Raw genomic sequence first — 16,134 nt, forward strand, 5'->3', positions numbered from 1 at the left:
CGACTCAATGGACATGGGTTTGGGTGGACTCTGGGAGTTGGTGATGGACAGGGAGGCCTGGTGTATTGCAGTTCATGGGGTTGCAAAGAGTCAGACACGACTTAGCAACTGAACTGAACTGATAAGTATATGTTATGTGTATATATATCACTTGTATATATACCTTTTTATTCTAAATTATTTCATGCTTCATATGACTGTAGACTGTGTTTTTCACTTAGCACCTTGCCACAAATGCAGTACATTACATATTTTATGTATAATATGCATCCATTGTTGAATGAATCTATAAATATAAGGCATTGTTATATCTTTAATATTCTTTCATATGGCTATATTATAATTTATTAAACCATTCCCTACTTACAACTATTTTAAATTTTTTGCCTTTAGAAATAACATTTATGAGTTTCAAAAGATAGACTGTCTAACCATCTAACCATTGCTTATTATCGTAGACAACAATTATTTGACCCATGGAAGGGAGACCTTCTCTTTGTAGTCTTGCCTCCCTCCTCAGGGTAACACAGATTACTTGCCTATCCAAAACGGCTTTCTTCCACTGATGTCCCAAAGCCATCTCATGTGCTGCCTGGAGATGACAGTTACAAGGCTGCCTTGGTAACTACATGCAAACAGAAAAATCAGAGCATCAGTGACACGGAGTTCAGCATTTCAGCTGATGTGAGACGCATAATGGAAATCAAAGCTAGTTCATCTAGAAAACTGGTATATATGTAGAAAGAACTTTCCAAGATTTTAATACTCATTTTTTTATATTAATGAATATCTGTGGGGGAGGGGGTGCTTGCATCCATGCTAAGTCACAGGGTGGGGTAGATAACAGTAAAGAAGTGATACTGTATTATAATATCTGGGCTTTAAAGCACAAATTCTTTTCAGAAGATCAGCAGCTGTTTACTTATATAGATTAATTACTTAATGTCAAAAAATGACCCCTCTCATGGGAAGTTTATCTCTAAATTGCATAAATTTGGCAATTACCTGGTTAATTTGATTAGTAAAGTAACCCAAGCTACCAGATAAAATTACTGGAGGCCAACATTTTGAGCTTGATGTGTTTAGTCAAATCCCCAAATATACGTGACTCTTTTTCATCCTGCTCAGGGAAAGGAGCTCAGCCTCACTGGCAAACCTTTGTATGTTATGAAGAAATTAAAGCACCTGTTCTTACAAATACATATAAATGTTTTCTCCAAAATATAGTTGTATTTTTTATATGTTTAAAGTTTACAGCGTAGCGCCTTGACTTACATAAACTGTGAAATTTGATTACCACAGTAAGTTTAGTTAGTACCCATTTCATATAGTTACCAAAAAAAAAAAAAAAATTTTTTTTCCTTATGATGAGAATTCTTAGAATTTACTCTTAACACCTTTCACATCTATCACATAATAATCCTGTTACACATCACAGCCATATTCTTTATCTTATAACTGGCAGTTTATATCTTTTGATTACCTTCATCCAACTCTCCCACCCCAAATTCCTCACTTCTTATAACCACAAACTTGATTCATCTGTTGATGGACACTTACATTGCTTCCATGTCTTCACTTTGTAAAAAAAAAAAATACTGTTATAAACATGGGTGCAGATACCTTTTCACCTTTTCAACAGAGTACTGTCGTTTCCTTTAGACATATTCCCAGAAGCGGAATTGCTGGATCATACTGTAATTTTATTTTTAACTTTTGAGGGGCCTCAATACTCTTCCATGGTGGCTGTACCATTTTACAATCCTACTAACAATAAGGGATTCCTTCTCTCCACATCCTTGCCAGCATTTGTTATATCTTGTCTTTTTCGTGACAGACACTAACAGGCGTAAGAATTCTTTATGAGTTATTTTTGCAGCTAGCTAAGTCATTCCTATAAGCAATATTTGATCCCAATTCTCCAACAGTGTTCATTTAAAACTCTAAAATACTCTAAGCAAAAAGCCAATAGATATATTATTTTTCTTTTCTTTTTTGATACAAAAAGTTTCAACAACAAAAAAGGGGAAAAAATCACCACACGCTTCTTGCCTAGTTAATATCTATTGATGTTTTAAAAGTCAAGAACCATGATTAGTAATACATACTTGTCACAAGTTTATGTTGCTGAACTGAATTTTTTTTTCATTTTACCTACAACTATCCAAGCTTTAGATTCATTTCTGAATGCTTTTCCAGATCATGTATGGTGAACATAATCTAATCTATCTCTTAACGATATTTTTCCTACTAATACCGTCCTTTCGTATGGTATAATGCAGTGATGACTCCTAGGCCTTCTGAGATATGTAGGCACTTTTCTACTTCTCTGAATGTCCTCATGGTGCTGGATTCAGGTCATGTGACTTGGTTCCGACGTTTCTATTTACTGTGGCTTCTGTCTGACAGTTACAACAGACATGATAGCCAGTTCTCTTCCCTCTCCCTCAGATCCAATATGGCAATTCTGATGTGCTGAGGGTTTAAAACACAGAATATAAAATGTGTATTAAAAATAGCCCAAGGGAGGGTTCGAGGGGCTGTTTCAATTAATGTGACATATTAGAGTGTGGGAGACCTGGGTTCTACTTCCTGCTCTGTCCCCAATTTCCTTATGGATGTAACTTCAGCCTCAGAGTCATTATCAGGAAGGAATAGATTTTATTCAAGGACATTTAACACCTACTTCTGCTTTAAGATCCTTGAAACTATCTTTAAAATAAGACTTGGCAAAATCCATTTTAGCTGCTCAAGTGTAAGTTTGATTTCTTTATTGATGCTCTGAGAAGAGCAAGAGCAAGAGGAGAAGAGAGCTATGTTTAGAATAGGTAAAATGTTAGGCCACAGTTATTTACAAAAATAAATATTTAGGCATTTTCATTTTATAAAAATGCCTATCATTTCCTTTTATTCCCATATATATACAAATAAAAGAGAGAAAATTAACCATATAGATACAGATATACTATAGAGATATAAAAGTAAAATATAGAGAAACATACAAATAAAAATCTTTTGACATCTCTGAAATCTGAAGACATTCAAAGTGTAGAATTAAAAACATAACCCTGAATTTTTCCAGTTTTAGAAGTAAACATCTACTTCGTTAGAACTTTTTGATTAAATATAGATATATTTTAGACCAACTCTTTAAGGACAGGTCAGCAGGGGTTCCAGACACTCCTGTGGGAAACCAAAATGGTTTCAGAGATAATGATCTATAATAATAGAATTACCAAATGTACAGTGACTGCCTAAGGAAGTGAGCAGATGAGATTATGATATGCAAATTCAAGAAATACCTAATCTCGGAGTCTGGTTCCTCTGGGCTAAAAAAATAATAAAACACCAATGGGGAGGAAAGGAGAAAGGAGATAAAGATTGAGTTGAGTTAGCAATCTGATTAGGGGCAAAGGGTAAAGTAAAATTTGCTGTGCTTCTTGAAACATGCATGCTGTGAATGACCATCTGTAAAGGACCATCAGGTAGCAAGAGAGCCTGAGGAAATATAAATCAGAATTGAAAAATGGTCCCTGAGATCTAAAAAACACACTAGATATGTATTAATTCTAATTATAGACTCTAAAACCATCTCCTAAACAGTATTCATGAGAAAGTAAATAGCCAAGTTATAACATGTTGCAACTATTAATTTTATATCATAGAAAGAATTGATAATTCCCAGGGGAATATTCATTGTTCAGGGCAAAGAGGTTAGAGAAGAAGAGGACCAAATGAACCTGAAAAGTAATGGGTGAAGGGAAGCAGAGGCCCATAGAATGAAGGAAAACATGTTGAATGATAGAGGAGGTCTTGGGGTTCAGAGGAAAATTATACTAAGGAGGTAGGCTTGCCATTCAAAAATGTTCCTTTTAAAGTGACTGATCCAAATCTTTTAGTTTGTTTTTAACCTACTGCTAGATATTTTCTGAAATGCCTCTATTTTTAACTGTTCTTAGGATAATCATTTTTCTTGTCCTTTTGAAATAAAATGCATATTGAAGCATCATACAAAAGTCATCAGGTCAAATATTTATACCTATTCTTCACTTAAAATTAGAAAATTTGAAGCATTTTTATGATATTTTAAAAATCTCATAGCAAATATTTTTTCTTTACCTCTTATACACCTTGGAATACCATCAGAAGTGGTATTTGATAGATACCTTAATTTCTGGAGCAATATGGTACATACATAACATACACTTCAAAATAGTTTATATTACTGATAGATAATGAGTCACTTTCTAAAATATGATGGAAAATCTCCAGTTGCCCCCTAAAAACTTTCTCTTGTTCTGAAAATTTTTTCAGTTGTACATCTTAAAAAAGGTCTCAGTACAATAGTCTAAAGCAATTCCCTGAAACCAGTTTATAAAATTAATTTCACAAAGATATGAAAAAGTTAATTTTGAAACTGCTTATTACATAACATTTGATTTGCTAAATATGGTCACCAATCCCCCTAAATTAATAGGGGAGATAGAAAATTTCCATCACTCTTATACTAGATTTTATAATAGTTTACTGCAGAACAAAATACCTATGTATGTATTTCTTAATATCATTATTCTGAGATTATGATCTTCCAGATTTTTGGTGTCAAAAAACATTTGTTATGAAACCATGGCAATTTAAGGTAATCTTATTGATGTCATCATTTTGCTAACCCTGCATTAGTCTCCTGATATATTTTTTATTTTATTGATCCATCTAATTGCCCAAATCTGTTATATTTCTGTACACTAACAACAAAATATCAGAAAGAGAATTTGAGGCAATAATCTCATTTACTAGTGCATCAGAAAGAATAAAATACCTAGGGATACCTAATGAAGCAAAAGACCTGTACTTAGAAAACTATAAGGTGTTGAAACAAACTGAAGATGACAAACAGGTAGAAAGATATACTGTGTTCTTAGGTCGGAAGAATCAATATTGTTAAAATGACCATACTACCCAAGGCAATCTACAGATTCAGTGCAACTTCTATCAAATTGCCAGTGGCATCTTTCATAGATCTGGAACCAAAAAAAATTAAATATGTATGGAGACACAAAAACTCCAAGTACCCAAAACAATCCTGAGAAAGAAGACTGGAGTTTGAGGAATGATACACCCTAACTTCAGACTATAATATAAAGCTACAGAAATCAAAAGAGTATGGTACTGGCACAAAAACAGATACATAGATCAATGCAACAGGATAGAATACCCAGAAATAAACCCACACACTTATGGTCAATTAAATCTATGACAAATGAGACAAGAATATACAATGGAGAAAAGATAGTCTCTTCAATAAAGAAAACATACACACAATAGAACATTACTCAGCCATACAGAGGAATGAAATAATGCCAATTGTCACAACATGGATGGACCTAGAGATTATCATACTGAGTGAAGTAAGTCAAGGAAAGACACTTATATATGGAATTTAAAAAATAATACAAATGAACTTATTTATAAAACAGAAATAGAGTCACAGACACAGAAAACAAACTCATGGTTATCAAAGCATCAATGGGAGAGGGATAAATCAGCAATTTTGGAGTAGCATTAGTATCTATTAAAACCATAATAAAACATCCACTTACACCCACTAGAATGGCTAAAATCACAGAGACTGACGATGTTGCAGAGTAAATGGATAAATTTTGTCAATATCTGACCACAAGTTATCTTTCATTGAGTGTTCTGTTCTGTTATCTAATCGCACTTTGTCCAACCTGTCTGGTTTCATAACCATCAATGCCTCTTATATTGTTATAGGCTTGGTGCTATGAGATCTTTCATTGTTATATATTTCCAAATCAGTGGGCTGGGATTCCTATTTAATTAATAAATGATAGACTCTGCCATGCTGCTGACTCAGACAATCTCCTGACTTTCTTCAAAAGTTTGAGATGGAGAGGCTAAAAAATAAAACTGTGACATAGGCACAGTTTATCATAAAAGAGCTATGAAACATCATTAAGGTCAGCCCAAATCTGTTCTGAACTACAGAACTCCCTCCAAGCTCCTAAAACAAAGCCAGGTAGATGTTAGACACTCAACACTTGAATGAATGAAGAAACACTAGAGTTCCATGAGGAAAACAGAAACATTAACAAAGAAGCATCAGCCAAATGAGAAATGGGGCTTCTTACTGTTCCCTGCAAGCTTGGGCAGCTGTAGTCCACGTGCCTTTCTGCTCTGTGATCAAGGAGTGGCAGTAGCCTGAATGATGGTGCCACCCAGCTGGGCAGGATTTATCTTCCACCTCCTGAAAAATAGTTGTCCATGCTCACATCATAAAGGTGTTTACAACCTAGAGTCTATTCTCAACATAGAGAATCCTGTGAGTCTTCTAACGAAAATAATTTTGTCACTAGAAAGGAGGTCAGCCCTAATCCCCATTCTCTACTTTGAGAAACACAATGGCTTCTTATGGGACACAGTAAAGTCAGCCATGTTTTAGTTTTACACCTTTAACGTTATAATAATTGAATAAAATAAGTAAGCCTCTTTTTAAATTGTAGTGCTTAACTACTGTGTTTTGTGATTTTTAAGGCATCAACTGGCCATCTTTTCCTCTTCCCCCCTCAAAGCATAACACAGCAGGCAGAGGAAACAGCAGTAGACAGGGCGCCTCCTCTCCCTCCTGGGTTATGATGGGACTTGCTACAAGAAAAGGGATGTGGCTGCTCGGCCTGTGTCCCACCTTGGTGTGGGGGCTCCAGGATCTCCAGGCAATTCCATCGCACTTGTACAATTTTTGGAGGCTTTCTTCAAAGTGGAAGAGTCCCTTTAATTCCAGTGTGCAGTTCTTTGGGAATGAGGGCAACGGGTCCTATGGGAAGGAAAGGTAATTTAGATCTGACACCCTGTAAACCGATCACACTGTTACCTCTTTTAGGTCATCATTTGCTGAATAGTGCTTGAACTGAGAAAACTATCCCCAAACTTGAAGGCTGTTTTTCAGCTCAGGAAACAGCTTATTGTAAGGAGAGTAGGAAGTGAAGAGATTTTCATACCTGTCTGGGGAAGTGTGAGCCGGTTGTGGATTCCTCCTTATCGGCTTGAGGCGGTTCTGCCACTTTGGTTGTCTTTTGGGGCTCACTAATAAAGGATACGTTGGCCTTCCTTCTGCGAGCTGGGGAGCCGTCATCTTCCAGTTTCAGGGAAATCACCCCATGATACTTGAGGAAATCAGCAAACAACAGTGAAGACAAAACAAACAACAAGACAGAAAACAAAAACATTTGTTGTAAAAACAGGCAATCCAAACACTGGATCAAGATAAAGAGATAAAAGGATGTTTTCCTGACCACCCAAGCCTCTAAACAAAATTCAAACAGGATTGTAAGGAAAATATATAAATATAATAGTTATGAAAGGTAGTTTCACTAGATATTTTGCATCCATAAAATACAAAAAATTTAGCAATCCTCTCAGACTCAGACAGAGGAGCCTGGCAGGCCTGGGGGTTGCAAAGTATTGGACATGACTGAGGGACTGATCACATGCATTGCTTACACAGTATATACGCTTACGTTATAGATGATGTCTGTTCTATTTTTATAAACAGAGGATGGAGGAACCTGAAATCAACAGAGGAAATAAACAGGAACAAAATTGGCTTGAATAATAATTCATAATAGGGCAAAACCCTTCCAATAAGATTTTTTAGTAACTAAAAATTTCTAAACATATTTTTAAAAGAGTTTCCAAGCCCAAATAATGGGAATTTTTAAAAAGTCACTGGACTAATCACAACTTATCAGTGTTGACTCATCTATTCTTCGTCCCAGTTAGAAAAGACATCCTTGTTTTTTTTGGTACATCTATAGTGCACAGAGGTCCAAGAAACACCACACACACACACACACACACACTTACTCATGAGTGTATGCCTGGTGAGAATGCTATGCTAGTAAATTCAAAGCCATGGTTTCTACACCCAAATAATCTCATTCTTTTTCAGGACCACGAGTCATTCCCTATCTGTCTTGATCACAAAAGGAACCAAAGCAGAAATCATAGGGATGAGTCAGAATATCTATCACTTCAGCCAGTACAATTAATGAACTATGCTGATGTTTGTATGTAAAAGCCACTTCACGCTGGTCCAAGGAACCATGAGAATGTCTATGGCCCCCATTCACTGTAAGAAGCAAAACAGCTTCCTCAGCATTCCAGATTACTTACTAAGATCCTTTGATCCCTTTCATATGCACTCCACACATCAAAACCCAGGAGGTCCCCATCCTTACTGTTTTGCCATCCCCTCGGGTCCTAAGCTTCACTGGAGAAAGATCTTCAGAACCAAAGTCCCGCAGGGCGTCACCCCTGGTGACCGCTAGCTGCTTGGAAGTTGGAAGGGGTCTTCTTTCCAGATGAAAGGAATCAGAAGTGGTGGGTGAGGAAGCCCCTGGGGAGAGCAGGTGCCAAATGCCCTTCTCCCATGCACTGGGCATGTTTGAATTGAAGGCATATGAAGGATGGCACTGCCCTGGTGGCACACAAAACGGCAGGTCAGTCCATTTTACACAAACAGATAAGTGATCACATCGACGAAGCTTGTCATTAAATTCAGATGGATGATTTTCCCACCAGATGTTGTCTTGCTGCCATTTGCCAGAAACCCCTTTTCTCTTCATCAGTTTCCATACAGGAAAGCTATGCCCTTCTGCACATCTACAGCATGATTATGAGTCATGAAATTCATTCACAAGCCACAGATGAAAATCACTGTGGTGACTTTATAATCATCCCATCTACTTGGGAAATAGACTGCCTTCATTTCATATCAACAGAACTCCTCCGTGTCATTGGGTTTATTCCCTGATCAAGTATCATTCCACAAACACTTTTACTTGTTCACCCTCTCCCCAGTCTCCATAGGTAGAAACTGGAATTGTTGGAAGATGTTAGTGAAATCAGATAACAGTTATTCAGATGAGACTTCAACTGTTAGAGCAAAGACTCAGTCAATCTTAATGGCTCTCCTTTGATTAAAAATATTGCCAGTTAGTATGAAAAAAGTCTAAACCCAGAAGCACGTTTGGATACCTTATACTTCATCTGTCAAGTGTATACTTCATCTATTTATGTACTTAATGTGACCAGAAAAGTCTACTGGAAAAAAAAAAAAGAATTTGGTGAGGCAAGGTGGTGTGAAGAGATGTGGAAATATGAGTATGGTAAAGGAAAGAGGAAAGTGTCTATATTTATTATAGAATGAGAAAGAGAAGTGGAGATAACTAAGCAAAGAAAAATATATGGCCCATAGGGCATGACCGGTGTAAAAACTGGAGTGTAAGACTAAGCATTGTAACTGGACACTTGTCAAATGCTAAAAAGACGAATAAGTAGAGGGTATTTGGCAGGAAAAAGTCAGCGTACCAAGGACTTTGGCTGATCTTTATTTAGTTCACAGGTTGTTCTTTCGCATATACCATCCAGGACCTGTTTGGCTCTGCAACCCAAGGTTATTCATTAATATTCTCCAGCTGCTCCTGAATCCCCACGCCAGCTGCACCTTTCACATCTATTTTCCTCCCATTCCTTCCTCCCTCAGAATTTTCGTGGTCACACTACAGCGAGGGCTCAGATTTTAGGCATTAAGAGCTCTCTTCCACAGAGGAAGGTAATTACAGCCCTACAAACTCAGGGCAGGGAAATAATTGTCGATAGATTCTCACCAACATTGTTTCCCCCTTGGTGAGAACAACAAACGGGTAGGGGAAAAAAAACAATGAGGCACTGACTTGTTGCTTTTCTCAAACGATCGTTCTTAGCAGGAGGAAAGCCACATGAAGCAGAAAGCAGAATAAAGGGCCTACATCATGACTGAGGTTGCTTTCTTGACAAGAAATGAAGCATTTTGATTTGAAAGCGTTATCCAGCACGCTGGCTGTTGAAAGTAAGCAGCTACAGTGCCAAGACTGCTCGTGATTTCAAGATGAGGATCAAAAGAATACCTCCTTTTGAGTCCAAAATTTTCACTGCAGTTTTTGTCTTTGTGCCAAGAACCGCATTCACGGGGGAGTTCAGAATTACTTCAAAGACCTCATCATCTTCCTCTAATCCGTCATAGGTAATTGCTATATTCCACATCTTAGTTGACATTCCTACAAGAAGTAAACATTTTAATTACTCTTTAATTGCTATTTCAATCAACTAGGTGTCAGCGAAATATATTAATTAACATGTCTGCAGCCAGACTGCAGTAGCCTGAGTGAGCCATTGTACAGCAACCAACTTGCTGAAGTCGTGCTGTTCTCCCAAATAATATTAAAAGACCACATTTGTTCCTGGACAATGATGATTCCGTTTAAATGCAAACACTGTAACAAAAAAAAGCAAGCTGCATTAGGGAAGGGATGAACAAAAAATGGTGAGCTGTTGAGACCCCAAGACTTTTTTTTTCTTTGAGAATTTTTTCCTGACCTGCCCCTTCTCATCTTAAGAATAAACAAGTACTGCAATCTTAAAATCTTAATAGTTTGAAAAATCTTAAGATGTTGATGCAGTCAGAAGTGATTATTGGATGGTACTCCACGCTATTCATGAAACCCTTGAAATGATTGATTTCTAACGACAGCTGCTTCCATCGGCTGCCCTACTTCCTGAGATACTTGTAGCCCACAAACGCTTTTTCTGATGATGTAATACTCCAGAGTTTGATATCCTCCTGTGGAGAATTTATAGGCTGAGGGGTTCTAGAAATAGATGGAGCCAAATTTTTTTCTCTCTCTCTTTCTGTCTGCCTCTGTTCATGGAGTTACAATCAAGCTTGGATCACAGTAACTTTGCGAACTTAATACAAAACAGTTTTGATGTTACAAATGTATCTCCAGCCATCCTGTCACCACTCAGATGGGATGCAAAGCAACCCCGGAAACACATAATTAATGTTGGAAGAAACTTCAGAGATTGTCGAATCTTGACCATTTTCCATGACATGAATAGCCGGACATCCACCCCAAGGATTTATTTAGAAGAAAAAGAGTTGGCAGGAAGAAAAGAAAGTATTGTTTAGTGGAAAAAGATGGCTCAATTTTAAGGGGGAAAAATAAACTTATGGTGTAAGATTCAAGAGCTAAGTTTTGAAACTTTATTCTGGGTCATTTACTCATCAGCTATTCAAGTGCTTGTATTTCTATGTGCCGTGTCTTTCAGTTGTGTCCGACTCTTTGCGAACCCCTGGACTGTAGCCTGCCAGGCTCCTCTGTCCATGGGATTCTCCAGGCAAGAATACTGGAGTGGATTGTCATGCCCTCCTCCAGGGGATCTTCCTGACCCAAGGATCAAACCAGCATCTCCTGCATTGGCACTCCCATGAACTCATCTACATAAATAGTTAAACATGTTTTTTCTAGCATTCTCATCTAAAAATCTGAATTCTTTTCTCATTGTTTTCATCTGCCAACAGATACAGAACAGACAGTAAATACTACATGTATGTGGGCTCCAGAGTTGGAAAGACCAGGAGGGTGGAATGGGAAAACAACATGAGCAAAGTCAGAGAGCAAAGCAGAGGCCTTAATCAGGAGGGCTGAGCAGAATAGCTGGCTGGAGTAGAGGAGTCTTGCCAGGGAAGAGAGGTGATAAGGCAGCACTGACATCTTGTAGCCAGACTGCAGACAGCCCTGGACCCTAAGTGGTCAGATTCAGACTTTAAACCACAGGCAACAAGGAAGGCTCTTGAAAATGGGTGTCTTAGAAAACTGAAACTGAAAAGTGTTACGTGGGAAGATTTAGGGGCCCAGGCAGGCGAGCAAAGAAGCTAGAAGTTGGGAGTCCACATAGGTCGCTGTTGTAATAAACTGGCATGAAGAGAAAAGACTTGACGATGAAGAAAGCATATGAATACTAGGACTTTTAATAATTAGAGAGCTGTTTTGACTCTCAAAGCCCATAAAGTTAAGCAGTGGTCAAATAAAAATCCAATACAAAAAAGTTTTTTTCCAAGTCTCAACCATTTGCCCTCTTATTTTAAGAATTTTTTTAAAAATTATAGTAGCCCCATCCTCCCACCTTTAAAGAAAACCCCTTAAAGTTTTTTTTTAAAACCTTTATGGAGTAGAACCATATAATTAGAGAAAAGCTATTCAAAGTTTCATTGAAGTACTTTTGATTTGTTTGCCTGCATTTCAACTCTGTTTCTATGTCTACCAGGTGTGCACATAGGAACTACTTTTTTTTAGTTAATGAGGTTAGAAATAAGAATTTTCTTAGTCTTTCTTTTTCCTTCCTCTCCCACCTTCAAGGTGCAAAGTATTTGTGAAAGCACAGTGATTATAAACAATTTCAGAAGGCTTGAACTGGCCCCCTGTTCCCATAAACAAAAGGTGCTGAAGAGGAAAGAGAAGTGTCAGGTTATGCAGACAGAGCCCACTTTACAGAGTGAGTTAATTCCTGGATATTTTCCTGTAAAACAGATTTCACTATTGAAAGACATTTTCTCAATGTTTTTTTTTTGCAAATGCCACATGAGAGAGCTGTTCCTTTGGAAAACATTTTGACTCTTAGGCACAGTGAAGTCTCAATTAAGAATGCAGCAAAGCCTTCAAGAACACCTATTTTAAAGGAAAACAATCATTTTCTTAAGAATATTTGCACTTTGACTCAAGATTAGACGCAGTCACAGGATGCCAAGTAGTCAGGGTTTGTTTTCGATATGGCGCAAAACCACAAGGCGAGTATAGATCACTAGGGCTTTAAAAAGTCCCTCATTTTCTCTTCAGCTTCCTCCAAGAGCTCGCCACCCTTAAAATATTCACTCTGATTTCTCAATCTCTGTTTCTTCCCCAATCATAGAAACTGCTGCTTTTAAAGAAATGAACAGATTACTTTGGGTAAAAGGGGTGGGAATGGGGATGAAGACATCAGATCTGAAAGAGGTAAGGATTAACAACATGGGAGTAAGTAAGTATTTGCAGGATCAGTGGACAGGGGGAAATGTAACATTTTCTAAAGGAAGATATCAGTTTATGAAAGTTTCTGGCTAATGAGCTCCAAAACAATGAGCAGCCAAGTGCTGTTTCATTTATAAACTGTATTTACTTATTTTCTTCAAATGTTTAAATAATCTCTAAACTTTTAACTATTTAGAGCCTCCAGAGGTCTTTAGTATCTACTCAAAACAGCATGCAAACTCTTCCAGAAAAATGGGTATTTCTCTTACCCGGAGGAACCTGCAAGGGGACTGCTCAAAATCCACCCAAAGCCCAGATCACTCCTGATCTTGTCACAAACAGACCTCGAGTAATAAAGATGACAAACAACAAAGACTCTTGCCTCTCAAAAAAGTGGAAAGACCGAACCTGCCTTAATCTGAGTACATACAAGTCACAATGCAAATGTATCACGTCCTTTCGCCTTGAGGTTTATCAGAACCAGTGCCTGTGGCAACTCAAGGGTAAACTTCAATACGTAATAGGAATAGTTCTTCTCACCAAGGGTGGTCAGGCTGAGGAACACACTGAGGCAAATCAGAAACTTAAGCATCATAGGAAGGAGGCCAATAGCAATATTGGGGTTGTTGTTGTTCAGTCGCCCAGTCGTGTCTGACCCTTTGCGACCTCATGGACTGCAGCATGCCAGGCCTCCCTGTCCCCCACCTTCTCCCAGAGTTTGCCCAAGTTCATGTCCATTGTATCAGTGATGCCAACCAGCCATCTCATCCTCTGACACCTTTTTCTCCTGCCCTCAATCCTTTCCAGCATCAGAGATTGCTGCATGTGAAATGTGAGGCTCTTTTTTAATAGGTTGTGTCACTCAGAAATCGCTACATTGGAGTCCTAAACTTATTTGGAAATAAAGGCATTACAGATGCAATTCACATGAAGTCATACTAGAGTGGAGTGGACTCCTAATCTATTATGACTAGTGTTGTTATGAAAAGTGGGAATCTGGACACAGACACACACAAGAACACCCGATTGAGACAAAGGCAGAGATCGGGTGATACAGCAGAAGCCAAGGAAGCCCAGGGATTCCAGCAGAGCATCAGATCATGGAAATGAGGATAGAGCAGACTCCCTCTCAGCCCTCAGAAGGAATCAACCCTGCCCACATCATGATCTTGAATTTCTAGCCTCCAGAACTGTAAGAAAACAAATTCCTGTTTTTAAGCTACCAGGTTTGTGATACTTTGTTAAGACAGCCCCAGCAAGCAAATATAGTCACCTAACATCATACAACTTGCAGCCATGTCCGACTCTTTGTGATCCCATGGATTGTAGCCCGCCAGGCTCCTCTGTCCATGGAATTCTCCAGGCAAGAATACTGGAGGGGGCGGCCATAACCCTTCTCCAGGGAATCTTTCCAACATCAGAATTAAACCCGGTTCTTCCACACTGCAGGCAGATTCTTTACTGACTGAGCCACCAGGGAAGCCTGAACTGCAGAAAGGCATTCTTTTCTATGTTTAATAGTAAGTTATCAGTTTTGGAGTGGCGGTGGGATTCAGGCAATTTTGTTTTGCCTTTGCCAAAACGTCATGGGTCAGTGGCAGACAATGGCAAAAGTTTTGATCAGGTGGCCGACTCTCAGAGTACAGAACACATCCTCTGCAGAAGAGCGCAAAGGTTCAAGCCCTGGCTGCCTCTCACAGCCTTTCCATTCACCCCCGGGCAGGTGATCGAGGTCTATCCCACACAGACGGTAAGAGAGAGAACCATGCAGTACAGTGAGGGAGAGCTACCAGCCCCCATCTTTAGCAGCCAGGGAAAGGGGGCATGGCTTCTACCTTGGTGCTCCCGCCAGGCACAGTTGCCAAAAGTATGTCTTTTGGGCTAAATCCCCTTCTTCTGCTGCTATCTCCTCTAAGAAGTCTTCCAGGATTTTCCTCAGCCAGAACAGTGGCTCATCCTTGGGGTCTCAATGCACTCTATCAATGAGTTGTTCTCATGTCTGTATTTCCCAAAGTTTAGAACATCTGTGGGGGCTTCCCTGGTAGCTCAGCTGGTAAAGAATCCATCTGCTATGCAGGAGACCCCAGTTCAATTTCTGGGTAAGGAAGTTCCCCTGCTACCCACTCCAGTATTCTCAGGCTTCCCTGAGGAGGCTCAGATGGTAAAGAATCCACCTGCAATGCAGGAGACATGGGTTTAATCCTTGGGTTAGGAAGATCCCCTGAAGAGGGGAATGGCTACCCACTCCAGAATTCTTGCCTGGACAATCTCCATGGACAAAGGAGCCTGGCGGGTTACGGTCCACGGGATCACAAACAGTCAGACATGACTGAGCAACAAAACACAGCACAGCGTAGAACATCTACGAGAGTAGGCTCCATGCTTTTATACTCACTTTGCACCAAGCAAAATTCTTCCAAAGGCCTAAAGCAAAATAGGTGCTATCTAATTAAATACTAGTTTTCCCTGAAAGCTGCTCGTATCAAGCTATTCCAAGACAGATAATTTAGAAATGCCCTTTAGGAATCCACATGACTATAACATTCTGAAATTTTCCATCAAAATATGAGGCAATTACATTATTTCGGCTTTGTGTCAGACCTTTAAATCATGTTTTTAAATGGCCTTTCTTCTGGATTTTTGGATGTTTGCTTTAATATTTTATACATTTTATTTGTTATGATCTTTCATCTCATTTAAAATAAATATCCACTAGTAATAAAATAAAATACAAAGCACAAAACCTCAAGGCCAAACTGATCTCTCTGGAAGCGAGGTAATACTGTTCCTTGAGGAGTTCTAGTTGGCTGAAGTTGCATAATAGTCTGTCTTTTCCACAATCTCTAGACTGTCTTACAAAAACATGAAACAAACTGTAGACACACAGCGTACCTGGGTCAAACTGCACCAGCTTAGATGGAGTCATGGTGAAATCCTTTCCAACTGTAGCTGACACTTGGTTGACCTCAAGAGGGAAAAAAGAGAAGACATTCTTTTAACAAAAATATGCTGTGATAGAGAAATGCTGAGTCTAATCTCATACTAGACTAACTCATGTTCTTAAATCTGTTCCTAACATAAACTATCTTTTATTATAATACATCGTTTTGGATCCATCTTCCTTAAAGTTACCTTTTTCCCTAGACTAATATCAATGGAAGGACACATAAAACTTTTTATTTTTTGGCTTCTCCTTTATAAATAATTCAGTTGTTGGAGAAAGTAA

The 16,134-nt window shown here is 38.6% G+C and overlaps 1 protein-coding gene across 4 annotated transcripts in view; it reads right to left on the reverse strand.

Annotated features, from left to right (window-relative positions):
- Nucleotides 1–16,134, reverse strand: part of FREM1 (FRAS1 related extracellular matrix 1) — a 217,979-nt gene that overhangs the window by 5,580 nt on the left and 196,265 nt on the right. For 3 of the 4 annotated variants that reach the window (XM_010857025.1, XM_010857024.1, XM_010857027.1), the window contains 8 exons: nucleotides 15,801–15,873; nucleotides 9,969–10,118; nucleotides 8,259–8,497; nucleotides 7,539–7,586; nucleotides 7,020–7,184; nucleotides 6,707–6,835; nucleotides 6,153–6,268; nucleotides 540–625 (listed from right to left, as the gene is read on the reverse strand). In XM_010857025.1, the coding sequence (XP_010855327.1) occupies nucleotides 540–625; nucleotides 6,153–6,268; nucleotides 6,707–6,835; nucleotides 7,020–7,184; nucleotides 7,539–7,586; nucleotides 8,259–8,497; nucleotides 9,969–10,118; nucleotides 15,801–15,873 (1,006 nt within the window). The remainder of the gene's footprint in view (nucleotides 1–539; nucleotides 626–6,152; nucleotides 6,269–6,706; nucleotides 6,836–7,019; nucleotides 7,185–7,538; nucleotides 7,587–8,258; nucleotides 8,498–9,968; nucleotides 10,119–15,800; nucleotides 15,874–16,134) is intronic. The other variant, XM_010857026.1, reaches the window with a different exon arrangement.

This window comes from Bison bison, unplaced genomic scaffold (assembly GCF_000754665.1).
Source record: "Bison bison bison isolate TAMUID 2011002044 unplaced genomic scaffold, Bison_UMD1.0 scf7180017864376, whole genome shotgun sequence".
NCBI classification, from domain to species: domain Eukaryota; kingdom Metazoa; phylum Chordata; class Mammalia; order Artiodactyla; family Bovidae; genus Bison; species Bison bison.